The sequence below is a fragment of the Oryzias latipes genome, chromosome 23 (genome assembly GCF_053564925.1).
Source record: "Oryzias latipes strain Hd-rR chromosome 23, Olatipes_Hd-rR_3.1".
NCBI classification, from domain to species: domain Eukaryota; kingdom Metazoa; phylum Chordata; class Actinopteri; order Beloniformes; family Adrianichthyidae; genus Oryzias; species Oryzias latipes.
The window spans coordinates 20058422-20082111 of NC_136259.1; the positions used below are offsets into that span (position 1 = coordinate 20058422).

The 23690-nt window shown below is 39.3% G+C and overlaps 1 protein-coding gene across 1 annotated transcript; it reads left to right on the forward strand.

Annotated features, from left to right (window-relative positions):
• The first annotated feature begins 565 nt into the window (after nucleotides 1-565).
• On the forward strand, nucleotides 566-23144 carry gnptab (N-acetylglucosamine-1-phosphate transferase subunits alpha and beta). Its single transcript, XM_004083185.5, has 21 exons — nucleotides 566-1301; nucleotides 1838-1923; nucleotides 2166-2285; nucleotides 3864-3914; nucleotides 5157-5359; nucleotides 6604-6668; nucleotides 6746-6880; nucleotides 13862-14023; nucleotides 14154-14333; nucleotides 14415-14585; nucleotides 14663-14786; nucleotides 14865-15074; nucleotides 16086-17077; nucleotides 17164-17363; nucleotides 17440-17659; nucleotides 17746-17859; nucleotides 17964-18049; nucleotides 18129-18227; nucleotides 18309-18476; nucleotides 20195-20285; nucleotides 22001-23144. Exons 1-21 carry the CDS (start codon nucleotides 1140-1142, stop codon nucleotides 22064-22066), a joined length of 3705 nt encoding a protein of 1234 aa, XP_004083233.1. The 5' UTR covers nucleotides 566-1139; the 3' UTR covers nucleotides 22067-23144.
• Nucleotides 23145-23690: the final 546 nt, after the last annotated feature.

A 23690-nucleotide genomic window follows, 5' to 3' on the forward strand; every position in this document is an offset into this window, starting at 1 on the left:
TATCCTGGCCACTCGTGGGCGAAAGCAGGGGACATCCTTGACAGGTCACCAGTCTGTCACAGGGCCACAATCACACACCCAGGCACACTCACAGTCACAATTTAGAGTAACCAGTTAACCTATGAAGCATGTTTTTGGACGGTTTAAGGAAGCCGGAGTCCCTGGAGAAAACCCACACTTGCATAACTTGGTCCATGTTTTCTGCTCTGTAGTTCATTTTTAATCTTGTTGCAAGAATGCCCCTTTCCAAAAATGCAGCTTTCCAAAAAAGCTGCATTTTATTAGTTTATTTTTGAATTTATTTATAATTTTGAGTCTTTTAGGTCTTAATCTTAACTTAAAAACCAAAAATTTGTTGCTTACTTTTTCAATAATTTATCACAAGAATGTTTCATTTGTATTGGAGCTTGAAAACCCCAACTTTTCAAACTAGAATCCCTACAAGAAGGCATATCTGAACCTGTGACAACAATTTTACAAAACCAAACAACTAACCCCCCTCAAGAAATAAAAACTGATGTAATTCAGAAAAAGAATATGAAAAGAAAATAGTTTTTTTTCAAATAATGTTTTTATGTTCATCCTCTTTTTAGTTGATTTTTTAAAATCCGATTTACCAACATTATAGGAAATAGAAAAATGTAGTTTTAAAAGTGAAAAATTTCCATCCCGATTTTAAATTGATTTGTTTATTAGTGTTATGTAGTAGCCTTTTTTTGATCCTTTGCAAACCACGTGACCCCTTAAAGGGCCAAAAACTCAAAAAAGTTGAGAAAGAAAATTCAAAGGTTTAAAAATTCTGAAAGAAAATTCAAAAGTTTAAAAATTCAAAAAGAAATTTCAAAGGTTTAAAAATTTCAGAATCTGATGTAGCAGAAAAACGTCCATTAAAAACGGGCTCAGAGGATGAATGAATGGATGCTTTGAATGGACTCTTAGGGCACTACCACCCCAGCCCGCAAGGGGCGATATCGATCTGTACAGATCGATGCCTCCCCGTCATCGAAGAAGCGTGAGACGTGTTTGTCATGTGTCATGCAGTCTCGCTGGCGGTCAGCTGACAAATCCGTTTCGCTTGTGATGTGAAGTTCTTGTGTTTGGCGCGTCTACCCGCGTTTCTTCGTACTTACGTCGAATGAATGCCACGCTATGCTTCACCCAGGAGGATCATGGCCGTCGTTAACTCGGTTCTGAAGCTGTTGCAGAGGCAGACGTACACCTGTCTGTCTCACCGGTACGGGCTCTACCTCTGCTTCGGGGGACTGGTGTTAATGATTGTTTCCGCCTTTCAGTTTGGAGAGGTGAGGCTCTTCTGTTGATTCGTGTCCAGAAATACCGTCAGTTAGTGTTGGTTTATAGTAAACTGTAGAAAAATCCACCAAACTCCTTTGAGAAAATCTACATTTTAAGGCAATCTGCGTGTAAATGACTCAAACACATTTTAAACCTTAGTTTGAGCATTTCAAAAACACTTCACTTAGTTACCATATGTGATTTTAATATTTCGCACATTAAATTACAAATTAGTACTGTTATTTGTACTCATTTTCATATATTTGTAATTCATTCATCCATGCCATTTTTTTGTGTCAAAAGAGTTATGCTACATTATGAAGAAAATAAACAAACCACGTGCAGCTTCAATGAAACTAGTGTGTTTCCTACCTTTCTGCAGTCATGGTCAAAAAGATGTAAGCGTTGTTGTCCGTAATCATTCCTATATTGAACATTAAAGTTACGAAACTGCTTTACACATGTGAGAAAATCATGATTACAGTTTGATTCCAGGTGAGGTTTTTGCTGATATTCAGGATGAATGAATGCGATCTACTTCTAGGTGGTGGTAGAGTGGAGCCGGGATCAGTATCATGTGCTGTTCGACTCCTACAGGGACAATTTGGGTGGGAAATCATTCCAAAACAGGTAAACTTTAACCCTAAAACAAGTTAATATTTGGTCTACTAATGTCAGTGTTTTACAAAAAAAAAAAAAAAAAAACTACTTTGATGGGGAACAAAACTAATTGTAACATATGTCTTAATATCTGCAAACGTGACAACTTGACAGAACCCCAACCCTGCTTAAATTCATGTAGACCCATCAGAAGAACAGGTCAGAATAAGCTCGGGTCTTGGTTTTCCTTATTGGAATGTTCTTCTCTGCAGACTTTGTCTGCCTATGCCTATTGATGTTGTGTACACATGGGTCAACGGGACTGACTCTGGCCTGCTGAAAGAGCTGAAGGAGGTCAAAGAACAGCTGGAAGAGGAGCAAAGAGCACTGAAGTAGGTTCTCCTCCACCGTCTCCGTCCGCAGCAGAAAAATTCCAGTTGGGGGCGGGACGTGTGATCAAGTGAAGAATAACTTATCACTAAATCACACGTCCCATCCCTCAACGGGACAGCAATGTCTATGAGTGATTGGATATCTGTAGCTGTCCTGTCAGGGACAAGTTATTGACAGTGACACAATATTAAGCGAAAAACATCCCTGGTTTCTATGGAGCTACACTTATGACAAAATGTTATGACTAATTCGGCAGCTCATAAGTTCAGGAAAAAGTGTTTAAAAAAAATCTAACCATCCTCTCTTCTTAACTCAATTTTTAAAAATAAATTATTTAGGGTAAGTTAAAAAACACTTTATAATAATGTTTCTATATATTTTATTATGAAATACAGTAAACCCTTGTTTTTCGCGGGGGTTACGTTCCAGAAAGAACCCGTGATAGGCAAAATCCGTGAAGTAGAAACCTCTATTTTTTTTAACAATTATTATACAATTAAATACTCTATTATACATTGAAATGAAAGAACAAACCATTTTACAGGCTCAAACATTTGTTTCACAAATCAAAGTACTTTAAAAACGTTTTTTTTTTCAACAAATAACGTCTGTACTGTACTGTCAAATAATAATTTAATCATCAATGTGAACAGAAGGCTTCAAATCGCGGAGATTAGCCCCGCCCACCGCGACCCGAAGAATTGGATTAAACTGGTGAAAATTTAAATGATTATGAAAAAAATACAAAGTACAAACAGACAAATAGTGGCTCAGGTGTATTTCAATGCTCTTCAGTCTGAGAAGCTGCAGTGTTTTCTCCTTCTCAAGCCGGCGGTGCAGCTGTGTTTGATCGGGAGAAGAACATAGTGATTGACAGTTGTTGTCGCTCTTTTTCTATGGGTTTTAGAGAAACTTGAAATTGCAAGATGATTTTCATGTACGTAATTTGGAAAGCTGATTTACGTACGTGTACATATTAAACTGCAACATTATTGACGCGCAGGTAGAGAAGAAGCGGAGTGACTTTTTAGCCAATCAGAATGCAGAACACAATGCACGATGCAAATCCGTGAAGTAGCGAAACCGTGAAAAGTAAACCGTGATATTGCGAGGGATCACTGTATATCTAAAAAGAGTTGGATTAAAAATAAGAAAACTAACACCACATCTCCTTTGCTGGTGTCAGCCAAATAGGAAATTAACTTTTCTCTGTCAAGGCCATTAAATTTCTATTTTTAAGGGCTGTCAGTCCATCCATCTAAACCCCATACACTATCTGCTTGGGCTACCTTAACCCTTATGTAGCCAGGGATATGTATATTTCAATCTAAAAAAATGTATAATCTGGTTCCTAAAAATGTTTTTTCCAAAGGGAATTTGATCGTAGTGTTTATATTTTAGTTTAATTCACTAAATAAAAGCCCTAATTTATCTGCAGTGTTAAGTTGTTCGAACATATTTGACCATCTTTTTTGTTCTAGCAGATTATTGCAAATTCCTTTTGATCAAAAAAGTTTTTAACTTACCAAACGGATCCATTTTAACCCTTGCCAACTTCTTTTTTTTCTTGCATACAGGGAACGTCTGGGAAAAAACATGAACAACACAACAGAAGTGCCAAAAGATAGGTAAGTGAGGATGCTCCAAAAACTGTGCAACTTTTGACTTTCCATTGATGCTCTAAATCAGTGGTTCCTAACCCCCAGCCGGCTGATCAGTACCAAAAAAACACAACCTATATTTTTATTTTATAATCTGATTCTGAATTTAGTTTTATTTTGAAAAAGCACTCTCCTCCACATGTTGCTCGGTCTTGTGTAGAAAATCCATCTGCTGCTTTCTTAAAGTGGCTGCGCCGATTTCTAAATAGAAAGCCCAAAGCCTGGAACGTTAACAAAAACAAACCTATTTGAAAATTCTTTGCCAGAAAAGAGCCGGTGAGGCAGCAGAAGAGCCTTTGACTTCAAAATAAAAGAAAGCTTCATGTAATGTAGAAAAACCAGGAACCTTTACTCCAAATATGGACTTGTTGGGACAGTTTTTCTCACAGACCATAATAATAATGCGTAATATTCAGCATCCGGCTGCCAAATGCTATTAAGATACTGCTAATAAAGTTATTTAACAAATTTTTTTTTTAGTGTATTTTTCCGTCCCACCTTTAAAAGTCAGGAGAAGCTGAAGTTGGCGTCTGACATTTTAATGGTTCCTACAGGAAATCTAGCGTACAAATAAAGTTTAGAGCAGCTGCAGATATTTTACACAGGATGAAGATAAACTTTACCCTCAAAAGTTAAGAGAAACTGGAAGCTGCAGAAAATCAGACGCCCTGGTCAGCTTTATGGAGGTCGGTTTGTGAAGATGCTGTCTGATATTAAACCGGTCGGTGGGCTGAAAAAGGTAGGGGACCCCTGCTCTGTAGGTTTTATTTTAGTGCAGTCCATTCAGAAACATTTGAACATAAACTGTTCGTCTTTGAGCTCCTTCCACGTCTGTTTTTCAAGAGTCGTCAGCCTAGAGGGCTTGTTCACACCTCTCTTGAGAAACTGTGTCAAAACAGCAACACTGTGAACCACAAGTAAACTTTGTAACACACAAAAGAAATATAAAAAAAAAATACCGACTCAGAAAGTGAAGCTATGGGATTTTTAAAGCTGCTTTTTAATTTCTGCTGCAGGTATTTCCTGTGAGAACTTGCTTCTGCCTGCTTCTTTTGTGGCTTCCTCTTTGTTTATGTTAACCACCACTAAGAGAGCTGCTAAATGCATCAACTACATTTGCTAAACGTGTGAAAATGAGTATTAGTTGAAGCCCACAGCTGGTGGTTTTATAGGGGGGTGTTGTCGTGGTTGATTCCTATTTGTCTGCAGTGTTAAGCCCGAGTGCCTGCTGTCCCACTGCATCGTGGCGCCCATGCTGGCGCTGGACCCCGCCCTGCCAGCCAACATCACGCTTAAAGAGTTACCGACGGTCTCTGCTTCCTTCTCCGTCGCCAAAGGGCTGATGATCATGTACAAACCCTTCCACCCCCCCACCGCCGTCTCTGTGGTCGTCTTCCAGTCGCAGGCTGACGGTAAAAGATGCACAGAACACCACCAAACGGAACGATGTGTAACCCTTGTGCTATCCTAGGCACTTTAACATTGGGAGTTGGGTCATCTTGACCCACTAGACAGTGTGCTGAACCTTTTTTCTTCAATGATTTGTGATCTTCACTGGTGTCCATGGATTACATGAAGTCTTTCCACCTTTATCCACCTTTGTCATGGTATAGGGAGAACACGTCAATGTAAGGGTGGGGTCATCTAAGATAGCACAAGGGTTAATGACAGAACAGAACTAGAGTTTAGAGAACTGTGATGCATTCAAGTACCTTTAGATTCGTATTGATGAACATGTTTTTGTGAACAAAAATGAGAGGTTTGTCTATAAATTAAAGTATACAAGAATGCTTTTATTTTGATGTAATGTGAAAATACTTTGAGACTAGCTGGAAACTGCAATGGAATGCACTGGCTTATGTAGGCTGAGAATATGTATGTTAGCAGTTTTTCAGAATAAAAGATACTGATGACAAAAATATGACACGACTGGTTGCAAGGTCTACTCGCCAGTGACATATTAAAATAACCTTTTTACCGATTTTTAAAGTGGCTTTTCTAATTTCATTGACATGTGTTTCAATTTGTAATAATTAAACTGCGATTGCTCTCAAGTCAAAATCACACCAACAAATCACTTCATGAATAAACATTTTAAATATCACAATAATTAATAAACAAAAACAAAGAATAAAAAAACATTACATTTTAGAACTTAAAACAAAATTCCAGAAACCAAAACACAATTCCAAAGGGAAAAAGTAACAAAAGAAATGGAAAGGTTTTGGAAAACAAAAGTAATTTCCAGAAATCTTAATGAAATGTAAAACAAATGAAACTAAATAGAAAAGTAGATAGTTTGGGACATCACTGATTGGATAAAGCCCTTAAATTTTTGCCGTTTACGTTTATCAAATGTGTTTTTAATGTTCACATACTAATTAAAGTTGTATGTTAAGGACGGAGCAGTACACATTTACAGCACATCTGAGACTATTTATCCTTTCAAGTTGGAACAAGAGCTCGTCTGGGATGACCTTTGACCTTCAAAATAAAATCCAGCGACGGATTTTTTCTACAAAATAAATCACTGTGGCTGCAAATGTGGACCGAATTTCATTGAAAAATTACAAATAATATTTACAAAATATTTTCATAGCCAATCCGCCAAAAAAAAAAAACAACTCTCATGTGTATCCCGTTTGTTTGTCTACAGCTGATAAAGCCTACACAGATTTGTCTAAAGGAGTCCAGAAATTCTCCGTGTCCAGATGTTACCTGGTAAGTGTGGATATAATGTGATCCTGGTCCTTCGGATTGTAAAACAGTTGCAGAAGGAAGTTTATTGTGTTATCCAGACGACAGATAAAGAGGCTCCAGGTCTGATCCGCATGCAGTCTTTGGCCTATCTGAGCGGCTTCCCCTCATCGTTCAAGGAGAAGGAGCAGCTGCGGGTCAAACTTCCTTCAGTCGTTACCAGCAAGATTAAAGAGGTGAAGCATTTCTGATTCTCAGTATATATACAGACCCTTTCAGTAAAATTAGAATACCGTGGAAAAGTGTCTTCATTTTCATAATTCAAGGATTTTAAAGAAATTAGAACACTTGGAGAAATCTGCCCAAATTTTTCAGAGCATGTATATTTTAAACTGAGTTTCACCAACTAATTATCTACTAAACTTAAAGCATAGGTTCTCCACATGTCATTAAATTGGTTCAGTTCGGCTCAATATGGGGAAGACTTGACAAGCGGCCAGAAGACCAGCATTGATCCCCTCCATAGTCTGGCTAAGCCACAGAAGTTCCTAGCTGGCTGTTCATAGAGCGCTGAGTCCAAGCAGATCAACAGAGAGTCTAATGCAAAGACAAAATGTGTCAGGAGAAGATGCACCAGCAAAATAGACAAATGTGGTCACCAGCATCAAAAAGACACGATTCAAGAACCTGCAGACATCCAGAAAAGTGGAATGAGGTGGAGCTTCAAAACCCACCACATTCAGACGCATTTGGGATATGAGCTACAACTGTTGGGTTCCTCGGGTCAAGCCACTTCTGAGTCTGGGCCAACAGAAGAAATGTCTCAACTGGTCCAAGGTCTTGTTTTCTGCTGAAAGCAAAGTGTGTCTTTCATTTGGGAATCAGGATTTGAAGGAAGACTGGTGAGAAGCAGAACCCAAGCTGCTGAAGGTCCAGTGTGAAATCTCCACAGTCAGTTATGATTTGGGCTACGATGTCCAGCGCTGGTGTTGATAAACTCTGCTTTCTTCCATCCAAAACCACTGTATCAGTCTAGCAGAATGTTCTGGAGGACTTCATGGTTCCTTCTGCTGAGGATCTAGGTGGAGATTCAGATTTCATCTTCCAGCAGGCCCCATATCGAAGTATTAAAGATGATCACATAATTTTGTTGAAGACAGAGATTTTGATTGATTTTGTGAGATCATTATCTGTCTTTAGGTAAATGGCGATTTCTCTAAATTTCTAAAATCCTTTTATTTGTGGGTTTTATGAGCTTGAACCCCAATTTATGTAAAAATCAGCAAATACTCGAGATCAATTAAACATGTATATTCTATGAAAAATTTGCTTCAGTTAATGGAATTACAGAAATAAAGTTTTCCATGATGTTCTAATTCTTTGGAAAGGGTCTGTGGTTGTCAAGCTTCTGCTGTTATCCTGAAAAAAGTGTAATCTATAAATAAATGGAAACGTCTCCTCAGACAGGAAGCGTTTTAGCTTTAAAGCAGCAGGTGGCAGAGTTGCATTGATAGTCGGTTAATATCCACTCCAGCTTTTAATGAACTTTCATTTGACTTGTTTCTGTATATAAACTTTGTTTCATGAAAAAAGTTTTATCTGACTTGCAAAGGAAAGGTTGCATTTCCCCTTTTAAATAATTTTCCTCAAATGTCACTCATGTTTTATTATTCTGTGGAGGCTTTGCAATTATTACTCCTTCAAAGATTGAACTGCAATACACTAAAATTACTGCCTCATCTAAGACTATCCTATTTCTCCTTTGAGAAGCAACACATTGTAGAAATGAGCTTTCTTTCTATTTTAAACAGCTATGCGTGGATAGAGAGTCGATGTTTGGTTCATTGGCTGGCAGCTTGTGCATCTAATAAGTTTCCCTAATCATAGCTTTGCTTTTATATCGAGAGGAAGGAATGCCTCTAATGAGCTGGGATTACACTAAAATATTCCAAGTAAACAATGGCAGACTGGAGCCTCTGGGAGGACGGTCGTCCTGCTCATGACTGCTGTCTTCTAATGAACGGCTGAATTAGATAACTGACACATTTCATAACTGCGACTAGAACGTTTCAATATAGATCAGTTGGATGGTCGTTCAAATTAAAAAAAACAATTTTAGGTTTATCTATCTTTGATTTAAAAAAAAAAAAAAAAAGGAAAACCAAAAATAAAATATTTGACTTTTTGTCCTGATCTTGAGTTTGGGGACATTTGTTTTATTCATAGTTTGAAAAAAAATATATTGTTTCTATCCTCTTTTACCTACACTGTCATTTCTAGAACTTTATTATTAACAAAAATAAAAAGAATAGAAGAAAGAATAGTACATTAATTTCCAAAAAATTTAACATAATTGATAATTTTTTTAATGCCGGCACAAATGAAACAAAATTCAAAATGATTGATGGAAATCACAATGATGGTAAATATAAATTGTTTAGTTGAGTTAGTATGGAGTCCCTAAAGGGACATAGAAAAAAAACAAACATTATTTCTGGTTTCTGGTGCTTACTAGAAACTATTTGGTGCTAGAAACTAGAAATAGAAAAAAAAATATTTTAGTTTCTGGTGGGCACCTGAAACTAACTGGAATGCACTAGAAACTATGAAGTAAGGAAAAATGAGTGCTGTTTTTTACACTTCCATGTCCCTTTCAGGCAGTGTTGGCCAACCCTGGTCCTCAAGAGCCTCAACCCTGCCTGTTTTCTAGTTCTGTCCTATCAACTTGCTGCTGATTAGCTGACTCAAGGAATTCTACATCCTGATTGACTGAATACACCTGCTCTAAGTAGTCGATATCAAGCAGTCCAGGGAGAGCTGGAAACCAGGCAGGGTTGGACTGCCCTGCTTAAGGGGGTCCGTAAAGTTTGCATAACGCAAACTGTAATAAAATAATATTCAGATTTAACCTGCTTTATGTAGAGGCTTTGTAAAAGATTTTTTTTTAAATAGACGTTGTTAGACTAAACAATCATATTAGTCTCAATGTCTGCAATAATAACAGCATTTAACCCACATTTCATCGAACCAGTTGTCCCTAACTGGTCTCCATGTTTGCTTCGTTTGGGTGATGTGACAATAACCAGCGGCATTCGGGCTGTAACCCTAGACGGCGGCGTGGGGGTTTACATTAGACCAACTGTTTTGAGTGGCATGGCGCCAGCCAGCCCGCCGAAAGGTCACCAGGATTTTAGTGACCTCCTCTGAACTATCTCGCTTATTTTACGCCTCCAAGCTGGAAGGAGGTGAAAACGACACGACGTGTCGAGTCCAGGACGGAAAAGATCTGAAGGGATTCTGGGTACACGAGCCTCTGCACAATGAACAGTTCTGGTTTCAAGGTGTTTCCTGGTGTCACTCGGACGCTTCTGTGAAAGGGGGATGATGTGCATACTCTGCAGGGGCCGTCTCAGCAGGGAGAGGTGGCCGGTATTTATAGCCGTTCTTAGATTGAGTGATATGGTGATGAAAAGCTGGAGTACAACTCGGATCAACTGCCCCTGCTATTGCCCATCGAGTCCTGCCCCCATCTGTGTTGATGTGTTTGTATTAGTGTGTAATTAAACGCTTGAAAGAAGGCTGGGCGTGTCCACTAGGTGTCCTCTCTGAACTGTGATTCAAATGTGTTTCTCCACGTGTCTGCATTTAAAAATAGATAGGAAAAAAAAGCAAAAACAGAACTTTTAGTGTTGAAAAATTTAAAACAATCTGGTGCTTGATTGCACATAAAGAAATGCAAAACCCATCAGATATCTTGACAAACCAGTCTCTGTTAAACAAAATGTTGTGTATTTTCTATGTGTTCGTGGATTTAGGCCTCTATAAGGAAATGTAAAACTAACTAGTGGAATTTAGTTTTCTTAAATAAGAGTTGAAATCCTGAAATTCAAGTAAAAAAGTTGTTAGTAAAGATAAAATTATGTAGTAAAAGTCAGAAATCTAAATGGAAAATTACATTTCTAAAAGAAAAACTCTGAAAATATTTGGAATTTTAAGTTTTGATTTGGAAAAAAAAATAATTTGGAGATTTTTGAGACCCAAGAAATTCTTTATGTTACAATCCCCATATCAATGACAAAGCTCTGAGATTGTAGTCATACTTCTGAAAAAAAAGTATTTTTAGATTAAATTCCGATGTTTAAGGAAAGAAAGAGAGAGTGAATCCTTCTGTAGCTTGTTATGAAAGATCTCCAGTGACTGTAGGTCCCCTCAATTTGTTTTTCCTGATGAAAGTTCAAATATGTCAGCATTGTGTGACACATAAAAAGAAAACTGAGAATAAAAGTGTATTTCTGAGTATATACAAAGTTTTGGTGAGACAAAATGTGGTTTTTAAAAAGAGCGTATTTGGGGAGTAGAAAATACACTGAGTGGGTCACAAGCTCCCATCTCCGACTTCTCAGCAACGAGGAAGGGAAGGGGGGCCGGGGTTGCTCTTCACCGAACCCCACCCGCAACTCGGAGACAAATTTAATGAAAATGCCAAACAAATTTTCACAAATCAAGACCATCTGCACAGCGATATCAGAGGTTTGCAACCATTATTTAATGTCAAAATGTCTCCACATTTTGGTTTTATACTTTTAAAAAATGCTTAAAGTCCCACTCCAATCATCTTTGTATCTATTGTAAAAGCGTTCCCAGTGATCTTTTAATTATGTTGTTTTTAGCCAAAAAACCTGTTTTGTTTCCTAGCACATCGTTTCTGCAGAGTGGCACTAATTAATAGAAGTTCGCCTCAGAGTTGTACAAATAAACCCCGTTCCCCCTTCCCGCTGCTGAGAGGTCAGAGCTGGGAGCTTGTGGCCCAGCCAGCATATTTTCTATATAACAAAAACAATCTTAATCAAACTACATTTTTTCATTTGCTTCTGATTCACAATAATTTGAATAAAGAAATACTTAGAAATGCAATTTTGAGCTTAAAAATACCAAAAACAATTTGAAGTGGTTACTTGCATTGGCATCTCTTTTTTTATTATCCAAATTACTGGTGGTGCATTCAAGTGCAGATCCTCCTCTGGGGAATTCTCTGTTAGCTTCAGAAGCATTCTGGTGACAGGTGTGCTGTAGTTAAACTGTGGGGCTAATTGCAGCTCTATTGGCACACGTTGAAACAATTACATAATGCCATAATACTTTATTTTAAAACCCACAACAATAGGAGGATAAGAGGGCACAGAAATGATCTATAAACTGAAGAAGGAATTTCTTTTATTTTGCAAATAATAACATTTATAACCCGGTGACCTAGTCTAGCAAACGTATCAGTATTTTAATATCTGTAATGTGTTTTTAAGAATCTGTTTAAAGTAATATTTTTTGACAAACTTCCTTACAAACCAAATAACTTTATATGATTTTTGTTAATGTGTTAGTTTTGATGCTCAGTTGGTCCTGCACAAGTGTGAGCCTCTCTGAGGCCGCATGCAGACCTCTGCTTTGTGAGTCTTTTGTTAGAGCATTATCAGGACTATAAAGAGAACTGAAATAAAAAAGGCAACGTGATCTGAGGCTCGACTCATCGCTGAGTTTGTAAATCCCAGATAATCCCCCTAAACTAAAAACAGGAGTAGAGGAAAAGTGACAAGTCGAGGCAGAACACGAGTTATTTCTGTGATATGATACATTAAAATGATTTTTCTGTAAAAATCTTTGTAGAAAAATGTTGTTTTTTTAAGTGTGTTTGAATTACCAAAAGATTTTTTTTGCCTTTAAAACCCAGAAGTTTCAGTGCAGTTCTGTTTGTAAATGCAGTGACATCACGGAGGAAGCGTCCAGTGTTAAATATGGAGTGTTTTGATTTGCTGATGGTTTAGACGTGGATTCAAAATCAAATATATAGTCTCACACACCAAACATGCCTTACATTTCTGAGCTGAGATCTGACGCATCTTCCCCCTTGTGACCCCTAACTTTGAATATGAGGTCGGATCATTTTCCGACCAGTCATACGCGTTCTGCTTTGTCACTCTCTTGCTGCACGCTAACGCCACAGCTGTCAAAGTACAGCTTTCTTAAAGGTTCTTTCTCATCTTTACAAGACATTTTTCTTTTTTTAAATCAACAATACGGTTTTTAGGCAAGTATTTATCGTTGCTCTTAAAATTGTCCGTTGCAATATATTGTCACACGCAACAAACATTTTGACAAAATTGTTTTAAGTAAGTACATTTTATTTCTATAGTACCTTTCACAGAACAGGAGTCACAAGGTGCTTCACAAGTTAAAATATGTGTATCTATAAAAAAGCATACACACACCATGTAAAACAATCACCCCAAGCCCTAATAAAAAGTTTCAGTTAAAAGGCTTTGCAAACTAAACTAAAAGGTTTTCAGTTGACTTTTAAAAGAATTTATAGAGTCCAGGGAGCGCAAGGACAATGGGAGCTCATTCCAGAGTTCAGGAGCAACAGCCTGGAAGGATCTGTCTCCTCTGGTCCGGAACCGTGTGTGAGGGACCATCAACAACTACAAGCTTTTTAAACTACATTTTTTTGTGCGCTCTTAATTTACAATAGTTTGGATAAAGAAATACTCAGAAATGCAATTTTACTCTTCATTTTCTTCATATATATCGTCAGAAAAATGCCACAAGAACATGTTAAAACACCAAAAACACTATTTTCGTCAGAGTGGGTCTTTAAGATGTTTTAAGTTTGTTGTTAATTTTGTCTCTTTAATAGTTAGGAACCGATCTGAAGCCCTGCCATTAAATGTATGTTCTACGTGAAACGAGACACGAAAGCTACAGACGTGTAGTTATGTTTGTTCAAAAAGTCATGACTGGCTGCACGGGGATGCAGTGGCTAGCGGTCTCGCCTGGCCTTGGTTCAAATCTTGGTTGTAACCTTTCTGTGTGGAGTTTGCATGTTCTCCCCGTGCATGTGTGGGTTTTTCCCAGGCACTCTGGCTTCCTCCCAAAGTCCAAAACATGCTTCATTTGTTAATTGGTGACTCTAAATAGGTGTGCATGTGAGTGTGTTTGTTTGTGTGAGTGTGTGGTTCTGCAGCAGACTGGTGAACTGTTCAGGGTGTTCCCGGCCTTCACCAAAATCTAGCTGGGTCGGCTCCACCAAAAGACATTCAGCGGGTTCTGAAGATGGATGGTTGGACGGCATAGCTGCCTGGCTTTTTCTCTGCTTTTCATTCTCACTTTTATCTTCGTGAAATCAAATCTTACTCCAATTTTCCGTGTGCTTTTTGTCCCGTCAGTTTGAGTTGTACTCTGAAGCCAGTATCGCTCTGCTCCATCTGAGAAGCCCACAGGATTTCACCGATCTGACCCAGCAGGCTAAGAAGAACCTGACGCTAGATGGGAAAGAGTTAACAGTTAGCCCCGCCTACTTGTTTTGGGACCTCACTGCTATTTCACAGGTACACCCTTCGAAATACAGTTTTCTATTTTATTTATTCATAGGAATTTTAAGGCATAATATTATAATCATATGTAGGTAAATACAACTGAACGGTCTTTACTGAACTAAACGCTTTTGTTTTTTTACAGTCTAAACAAGATGAAGATGTGTCAGCAAGCCGATTTGAGGACAATGAGGAGCTTCGCTATTCGCTGCGCTCGGTTGAGAGACACGCCCCCTGGGTGCGACACATCTTCATCGTCACTAATGGCCAAATACCGTCCTGGCTCAACCTGGACAACCCCAGGGTTACAGTTGTCACACATCAAGTAAGAATTCAGAGTCACAGCATATATTTTTGGCCAAAAATCTGGCTGTTTTAAATAAAATTTGTTCTTTTTGACCTTCAGGATATCTTCTTGAACACCAGCCACCTTCCCACTTTCAGCTCTCCTGCCATAGAGACCCACATCCATCGGATCCCAGGACTCTCCCAGAGGTTTATTTACCTTAATGACGATGTGATGTTTGGAGAAGACGTCTGGCCAGATGATTTCTACAGCCACTCCAAAGGACAGAAGGTGTTCAGACAACAGAAGAAGACTCGTCTTGGGAATCAAACTGGCCGTTCCTGAAATGTTTTGTTCCTTGAATTTAGGTGTACCTGACTTGGCCTGTTCCCAACTGTGCAGAGGGCTGCCCAGGATCCTGGATCAAAGATGGGTATTGTGACAAAGCTTGTAACAACTCTGCTTGTGACTGGGATGGAGGAGATTGCCTGGGTAAGGAGGCAGACAATATTTAAACTGATGAACTTCTGATTTTCATGGGTCACCCTTTACCCCACCTTTTTCCACCAGGGGCAGGCGCGAATGGCCGGTTCCCTGCAGGTGTCGTTGGACAAGGTGGAGGTGGAGGACAGGTGTGGCAGTTTGCCGCTGGTCTGGGAGGCATCGGAGGGACGCTGTACTGCAATCAAGGCTGTGCTAACTCATGGCTGGCAGACAAGTTCTGTGATCAGGCCTGCAATGTGCTCTCCTGCGGATTTGATGTAGGCGATTGTGGCCAAGGTGGGTAAATGGATTTGCTTGTCTTGGACTTTATGTCTAACTGTAGTCTCAACTGCCTTTATGGGTGGATACGGGTCTTTTGCAAGCGAAAAGTAGACAAACCTGTATGGAATACACAGGTGGCCTGCACAAAATATCAAAAACTATAGACCGCTTCGTGAGCCCATAGACTAAAAATATATTAATGCACAGTTTTTTCTACGAGCATTACAGGCTGACATTTTTTCAGAATTCCTGTAGCATGGGAGTCATCGTATCCATTAATCACGGGATTGAGATAAAATACTTATGGAAGCATGAACCAACATATAGGAAAGGTGACAAAAAAAAAAGTAAAGACTGGGCTATTTTTTAGTTTTCTGGTAATAGGTCCACTTGGCTTCTACATGGATTTACGGGTTCTTTTTTGTGGTTTATCCGTGGTTCATTCGTAATATATCTTTGAAAATTTCACGTAAAGATTACAAATTTTCTCACTTTTTCCATGTATATTCAAGTATGACCAATTTTCATTTGTACAATATGCACAAAATGTACGTAGTGTGACATCGCCTTAAAGTCTTGTCTGGCTGACAAAATTGGTCCAGAAAATGTGCATGCACTTTTGATAAACTGGATTTATGCAAAGGTATATTAGATTGAAATTGTTTGTGTGCAGTCGGTAAGGAGCCAGTATGCGCACCTTACTAACAACTAGAGTGCGGTGTCAGGACCCTATGCAACAGCATCACTTGTATGTCAAAAGTGCGTTCAACTTCAAATAGCCTTACAAATACTTTACGATACATTTTACACACATAAATTTTGTACGTTCTATTTACTCAATGAGCCTTAAGGTGGCCGTACAATCTCTTCAGATTCAGATGCGGCCGCTCCTCTCAATGACCCTTTACCGGCACGGACAACTCCAAAAACCGGCAGCACCCATAAGGGTGCACGTGACAAAGGCCTTAGGTTTCATCATGCGAATGCTCATGGTTCTGAAACGTTCACTGTTTTGTTGATTTGCAGAGCACTTTGGAGAGCTGCACCGTGTCATCCTTCGCAGGAACCAGACTCTGTACGTTCTTCCTCTGGGAGAGACCAAACCGTATTTCAGCTTTGAGAAGATAGCTCGCCGAATCTCCGAGGCTCACGTCAGCGACAACCCAGTGGTCCGCCACACATCCGTTGCCAACAAGTGGAAGACCATTCACCTGCTGATGCACCCCGGCCACAACGCCACCCAGATCCAGTACAACATCACCTTCCAGAGAGACGATGAGACCGAGTTTGTGATGAGCTTTAGTGTAGCTGTCGACACACGGGAGGTTTCTCCAGCCAATGCATCCGACACCGCCAGCAAAGAGGCCGGTAAAGAGGCCACACCGCCCTCCACTCCTGAGCCCGTCTTCCCGTTCTCAGATATCCCCAAGGAAAAACAAGGACCACATATAAAGAGGAGACATCCCGTTGAACCCGAGGCTGTCGTAGAGGTCCCGTCTTTAAACGTGTCCCTTTTACCTGCTGTCGTTCGCGGTGAGCTTCAGAAGCTGGAGGAAAAGCTTTTGTCCGGTGACATTACTGTGAAAGGTTATAACTTCACCAAGGCTGAACTTCTAAAACCTTTTACATTCCTGGCTGAAAAGCAAGAGCGCATCCGCTTTCAGGGAAACCCCAATAACGATTTTAAAGAAGTGCAGCTGAAGGGAAAAGTTCCCACAGAAGCTGGAAATGTTTCTAAACAGTCAAAGAAGGAAAAATCCAAGAAAGCTGTGGGTAAACCGAGCACTCCTCTCATTCCTGTCAACATTGATGGCAATTTGAACGATTTTGTAAGTCCTGCAGTCGAGAAACCCAAGACTTCCAAACTTTTAAGCAGCATCTCCCAAAAGAAAAAAGCAGAGATTGGGAGTGAGGCGGCCAACGCTCCTCCGGTCAGACGGAGGCTCCAGCACTTCATCTCCTCAGACCGAGGCTTCCTGCCATGGGAGAGAAGGAAATATTTCCAGTCCTTACTTGAGGCAAGAACATGTAAAAGCTTCAACTGTAACGCTTTTGTCAGGAATTTTTCTGACTCAAAGTGCCGTTTGTGTTGATGACTCCACAGGAGGAAGAGCGTCTTCAGAGCGAGCTGTCGTATCAGACAGATCCTGCTGCTACGTGGCGAAAGCTGCAAGACACCTTTGCTGATTCGCTGCGCTACGTCAACAAGCTGCTCAACAGCCAGTTTGGATTTGTGTCCCGAAAGGTCCCAGCGCACATGCCTCACATGATAGACCGTCTCATCATGCAAGAGCTGCAGGACACGTAAGAAAACCTTCATTTAAGCCTAAATAACTTAAGCAGCAAAGTCCTAGGAATGCTCCACGCTTTCTTCTTTTAGATTCCCGGAGGAGTTTGACAAGACGTCAGCCCACCGTGTTCGCCACTCTGAGGACATGCAGTTTGCTTTCTCCTACTTTTATTTCCTCATGAGCGCTCAGCAGGAGCTCAACGTCACAGATGTGTTTGATGAGATCGACACCGATCACTCGGGCGTTCTGTCGGACCGCGAGATTCGAACTCTTGCTACGAGGATACACGACCTTCCTCTGAGCCTCCAGGTCAGCCCTAACTGAAAAAATTACCCCCCCCCCCCCCCCCAAAAAAAAAAAAGTGTTTATTTTTTAAATTTTTTTGGTGTTTGTAGGACTTGACTGGTCTGGAACAGATGCTGATCAACTGCTCTAAGACACTCCCAACTAACTTGACTCAGCTCCACCTGGTCAGCCCCACTCAGGAAGCCTATTATGATCCGAGCATGGTAGGTAACAACGCAAAAGGATTTTTTTGCACAGAATTTTGACATTTCAGTCCTTAAAATAATTTTAGGAGCCAAATGAAATGATTTATTCTTACGACCTACAGCCTCCCGTCACTAAAGGCCTGATTCTCCACTGTAAGCCTATCACCGAACAGATACACAAAGCCTTCAAAGACCAGAATAAATACAAGTGAGACCCAAAAACCTGTTGTTATTATAAAGGAATGATTATTGCTCTCCGAATTAGCTCTGATTATTGTTTTATTTAGGTTTGAAATAATGGGAGAGGAGGAGATAGCTTTTAAAATGGTGCGAACCAACGTCTCCCACGTGGTCGGACAGCTGGACGACATCCGAAAGAATCCCAAGTGATGAGAGATTTAGCGTGTTTTAATCGCAGTTAGTATATATCACTGACTACTTTTTCTTTTTTTATCCGACACCAACAGAAAGTTCATATGTCTGAACGATAACATTGACCACAGCCATAAGGATGCAGCCACAGTGAAAGCAGTGCTGAGGGATTTCTATGAGTCCATGTTCCCGCTGCCGTCCCAGTTTGAGCTGCCCAGAGAGTACCGCAACCGGTTCCTGCACATGGAGGAGCTCCAAGAATGGTATGCACTTCAATATTTCCAATATTTAGATTTAGATGCTCAGCATCTCTAAAATTCTGCTTTTTGGGAGAGAAGTTTGTAGATATTTGATGAGACATTTTAGGTTTTTACAAAAGTAAAAACGATTTTGACAAACACTTTCTTTCCTATAATCCAGTCTTTTTTTATGCAGTTCATTTCTAACGTTTCTGATTTATGTGATAGTTTAGGCTATTTTGTCTGCAGGTAGAAGATATTCCTAACATTTATCTAATAATTATATTTTGTAATATGTTTCTTTTAGACAAATTTTTGGTAAATCTTTCCTAAAAACATTAAAATCTTTGGCATAACCGTTAAAAATAAAAAAAATAATTACAATTACAAAAAATAGCAAAATTAGAGAAGTAACAATGTAATTGCTCAAAATGTAGAGTTTGATTGTTAAAATACTAAAACAACCCTTCATTTTGACTACCGTACATTTTAAGGTAAATCCTAAGGTTTTTAAAAAATCTGCCTTTGAAATTGACCCAAGAAGAAATTATTTGCAAGGATTTAATTTTTTTGCATTATAAAGAAACTGTCTTTTGTTTGGGTCTTTAAAATCCCTTTCAAAGTTGTATTTACCGGTTTTCCCTAAAAAGTTTTCTGAACATGGGGGGGGGGGGGTATAAATTAATCATAAACTCAAACTCTACGGGTCATTGTTTACACTATAGCTTTAAGTTTTCTAGATGATAGTCCAAACACGCCACTTGTCAGGTTTACTTTATTCAAACAGATGTGAAATAAATACTTTTCCAGAAACTATGAAGAATCTGTGTAATTTATTTAAAATATTGATTATTGTGCATTTTTCTAAGCTTACATTGTATATTTTTTTATTATGTAAACATTTAGTCAACATCTGGAAATCTGAATAGATGGATTTGAGTCTAATTTTGGTTTGAAAAATGAAAAGACTTATCAAAGAAATAATCTTTTTTTTTTTTTTTTCATGTGTGCTACTGGATATGTGTGCAGAAATGTTGTAGTGGTGAAGGTTGTCTGCCCAGACCTCAACGGGTTTTTTTTTTTAACCCTGGAGAACCCATAGGGTCAAATTTGGCCATTATTCTGATTTTTTATTTATTTATTTTTTATTTTTCTTCTTTTAGCTGCTGTTAATCACTACTTTTCAAAAACGAAAAAAAAAAAAAAATCAAATTACCTTTAAAAGCCCAGAAGAAAGTTTGTCTTTGGTTCTCCAGGGTTAAGCTTAATTAGCCAAATTTCCAGGTCATCCTGTTGTCTTAAAGCAGATTAGGAATGTCCTTTTGCCCCCTTGGTGACCTCTCTGACCCCTCACATTTCGAGAAATTAAGCAGGATTTACATCCTTCAAACCAACCATGTTTAGATTCAGAAGCAGGGCTTTAAATTTAGACTGGGCTGTGGGATAAATATACCATTATGACACAGCTTAGAGGTTTCTGGTGCTCCTTCTTTTCTTTCCATTTCCTCCTACATCTGAGTTTGTGGTGACAGACACAAGGTGTTGGGTGATGTCACTTTGTCACCCTCCTGCCCCTGCTGCCCTCCTGCATACTTCTTTCCCTCATTGCATCACTCCAGTTGGCGTGTGTGTTTAACCGAGACGCGCCGCCATCCTCCTTCCACCCGAGGAAGCACAGGTCTCTGTGTTTAACGACGTGTCACAGATGGAGATCGAAGTAACTGAGATGTTTTGTTCTTCAGGCGCGTGTATCGCGACAAGCTCAAGTTCTGGACCCACTGTGTCCTGGTGACGCTGGTTGTCTTCACTGTGATGTCCTTTTTTGCAGAGCAGGTCAGTTTCCATCGCCTTCCGCCTCATTGCACATCCTCCGTTCCATGATTCACTCCTGAGCTATGATCGTTGTTTGAGGGGTCCTCTGTCTCATGTGTCAAACCAAAGACCTTCAGTATTTGTTTATGAAATGCAAAACCTGACTGTCTTTGTTGACTTCAGTTTTTTTTATAATGTTCCAAGTTTAGATCGACGTCCAACTGGAAAAATATTATGAGCTTTCAGACACTAAAACTGACTTTCCTGTCACTTTCCCTCAATGATACTTTGAAACCCGGTAAAAAAAAAAGGGAACACTTGTTAAGGAAATACTATCTGACTCAGGCTTGACAGTGAGCTGTAGCGAGCCTCCATATTCTAATCCAAAGGTCTCTGGTTTCTCCTCAGCCGTTTTAAAGAAAGGTTAACAATTGAAGTGACCTTAGAAAAATCTCTGCTGTCAGCAGGAGATGTGCCGCCATCTGAGGAGTCTGGCTGCTGCTGGTCTGCTTGTAGATTAAGGGGATCAGAAGTGTCGTCACTCGAGAATAAAAAAAGTTTTGGTCTGCTGCTTTTAAAAAAAACGTTTTCTTACTTTTTGAATCGCAAGTAAATGAAAATGTATTTATTTAGGGACAAGAAAAGGAACACTATTCCCTTTTGGGTAATTATTACCTTAAATTAAATAACTATGGATGCTGCAGGAAAGAAAAACTTATTTGGTTTTGTGTTTTTCTCTTCAGTGGACATGAGTTTGGGATGCAGCCAGCCTTTCTGGTTTAAAATAAAAGATCCACTGCTTCAAAGTAACTAGCGATGAGACTGGAGCTTCAAACCCCACTCCAATGAAGATTGTGGCCTGTTTTGGGGGACCTACTGTATAATTAAGAAAAACAGGCTTAAAATTGTATTTCTGAGTGTTTAGTTCTTTATTAAAATTGTTTTGAATCAGGAGCAGGTGAAAAAATGGCGTTTGAAAAAGATTGTATTTGTTATGTAGAAAATATGCTGGGTAGGCCACAAACTCCCTGCTCCGCTCCATGCTGATGCATCCTCTTGTAGGCGAATAGATCTATGTACATCTTTGTTTTCCTCGGCCGAGCTGGAATCTGGCTGGATGGCTCTGATATTACTCGACCATTTTTATTTTTTTTTGCACCAATAATGTTAGGTTTTGGTTGTGAGGGGCTGTTAGCTAGTGGGAGAGCATGTAAACGGAAAGCTCTCAGTTATGAGTGAGGGGAAGCGGGGGGCGGGGACTTTGAACTTTTCCTAATCGGACTGCATCATTAGAAAAAGTGATGCTTTGTTTTTGTTTATGTTTATGTTTACATGTCGGCTGTACGTGACTAGAGTACAAAGATTGTCTTATGGGTCATTTTAGACCTGAGAATTACAAAAGCATTTGAATACCAGAAAAGTTCCACACACAAACTATCTAATAAGAGATAAACACACAGATTTAATTTCAATGAAGTTACTTTATTTCGGGGCTTTGGTAGGGGGGGTGATTTTTTTTTTTAACCTGTAGGACAGGGGAGCAAACAGAATGTTAAGACGCCATAAACAGAAGCAATTGGAAATAAACTAACATATTCTAAAACCCTATCATGAAACTTGTTTTTTTTGTCACCAGAAAAATATTATTGGATGAAGCCATATTGCAAAACCTTCTCTTTTTTTATTGACTCTGCAATTCTTTAAGTCGTTTCTTCTTCTTTTTCCTCTTTTTGCAGCTCATCTTGCTAAAGAGAAAGCTGTTCCCAAGACGCAGAGTGACTGGCAACCCTGAGCGGGTGTGAAAGAGGAAGACCGTCTTCTCTGTTATGAAATTCACCCTTCTCTCTTTTTCTGAGTGGATCCAAACTTGTTTTCATTGCGGAAACGGGAGGCAAAAGTCCTGCATTCAGGGTTGATTCAGAACAAACTGAGGCTCCTGTCAGACTGAGACGGTTATAGCTGGGTTCTGGCAACTGAAGGAGAAAAAAACCAGACAGAAAGTCCATCTAAATCTCTTTTTTTTCTTAACAGGGACCGTTAGAAAATACTTCTTGCATCCTCTTTTCTCCTGTACCGCCTTTATAATCCGGCTTACAAATGAACTTTTAAAGCTGTTGCAGGAGATTTTTTTTTTAAATTTAAAACTCCACAAACTGCAGCTATATTTTTAGTGGTGCCAACCAATGAGTGTTTATTTTTCTTCCTTTTTTGGTCATCAAATATATTGGAGTAAAAAAACAAACAAAAATAAAAAAATATTCCACTTTTGAATTTTTTTTGATATTTTTGAACTGTTAATTGGAGCACCATTTTTAGGTTTTAGGGTTCATTTTAAGACATGGATAGGAATCATTTGCCTTTTTTCAAAAACAAGATGACTTTAAGTGCCTTCATTGTCTATTCCTTATTGTTTTTAGTGCTTTTTCTTAGTGACGTCTTAAACACGTCTGTGGGTTTACAATAAGAATGAATGGGCATCAGAATAATTTGAGGATTATTATTAAAATGGTACAGATGTGATTGTTTGAGCTACACGTATTAGCCGCCTGCATGTGTGTCCCCGTGGGACTCGACGGGCTCGCTGCTGTCTGAAATTCAGACCTCCTCAGCATGTCCTGTAACTTATTTTGATAGTATTATTGTGACAGCACCTCTTCTGAATGCAGGAATGTAGAATTGTCCTCATAAATTGCTTGCCATGTGTTTGAAAATGTCTGTTTTTGGAGAACGACTACGAGAAGCTGTCAGCATCTGGAAACAATGGTTTGAGGTGAAGGATCTGTCACTAATGTCAAACGTGAGGCAGGCGAAAGCCTGCGTCTGGAAGTGAGGTTTCCTCGTGTTTCATCTAAATGGAATAAATGTCATTTGGGTTATTCAGCCTGGTGTTTTCTTAAACCTTTATGATCGCACTAACGATTTTTATTCTAGGAGGGAGGGAAATGTGTTGCCACACTGATATATATGAGGGTGTGTGGTTTTGTGGTTCTGGGATGGATTGGCGAGCCATACAAGGTGTAAACCCTGCCACCTGACATTTGCTAGGATAGTCACCAGCATCCCGTGACTCAGATGGGGATGAAGCAGGTTTGGAAAATGGGTGGATGTATTCTGTTACCACTCTTTTTCTGTCAAATTTCAAAGTTTCAAATGACTTTATCATGCTGTAAGGGTTCAGCGCACTTTGATTTCAAGAAATGAAAGAGAGAAACCAGTTTGTTCGTTTCTTATTCTCATTGACTTCCGACAACTTTCCTTGGTAAAAAGTTACGTCATATATATGTAAAGGTCACTGTACTGTTTTTATCGGGTCTTTCCAAATCTGATTTTAGCACCAATGACAATAGAAACACATAAAGCAACTTGTGTGGAGCTTTTTTTCAATTCAATTAATTCATAAAGTGCCAATTTGCAACCACAAGGCAT

Bases quoted from the DNA above. Each gene is read 5' to 3' on its own strand.
- gnptab (XM_004083185.5), top strand. From the start codon at position 1,140: ATGCCACGCTATGCTTCACCCAGGAGGATCATGGCCGTCGTTAACTCG. The intron at 2,286-3,863 runs GTAGGTTCTCCT...TCTTGCATACAG, and splicing joins GAGGAGCAAAGAGCACTGAA to GGAACGTCTGGGAAAAAACA. The intron at 6,881-13,861 runs GTGAAGCATTTC...TTGTCCCGTCAG, and splicing joins TTACCAGCAAGATTAAAGAG to TTTGAGTTGTACTCTGAAGC.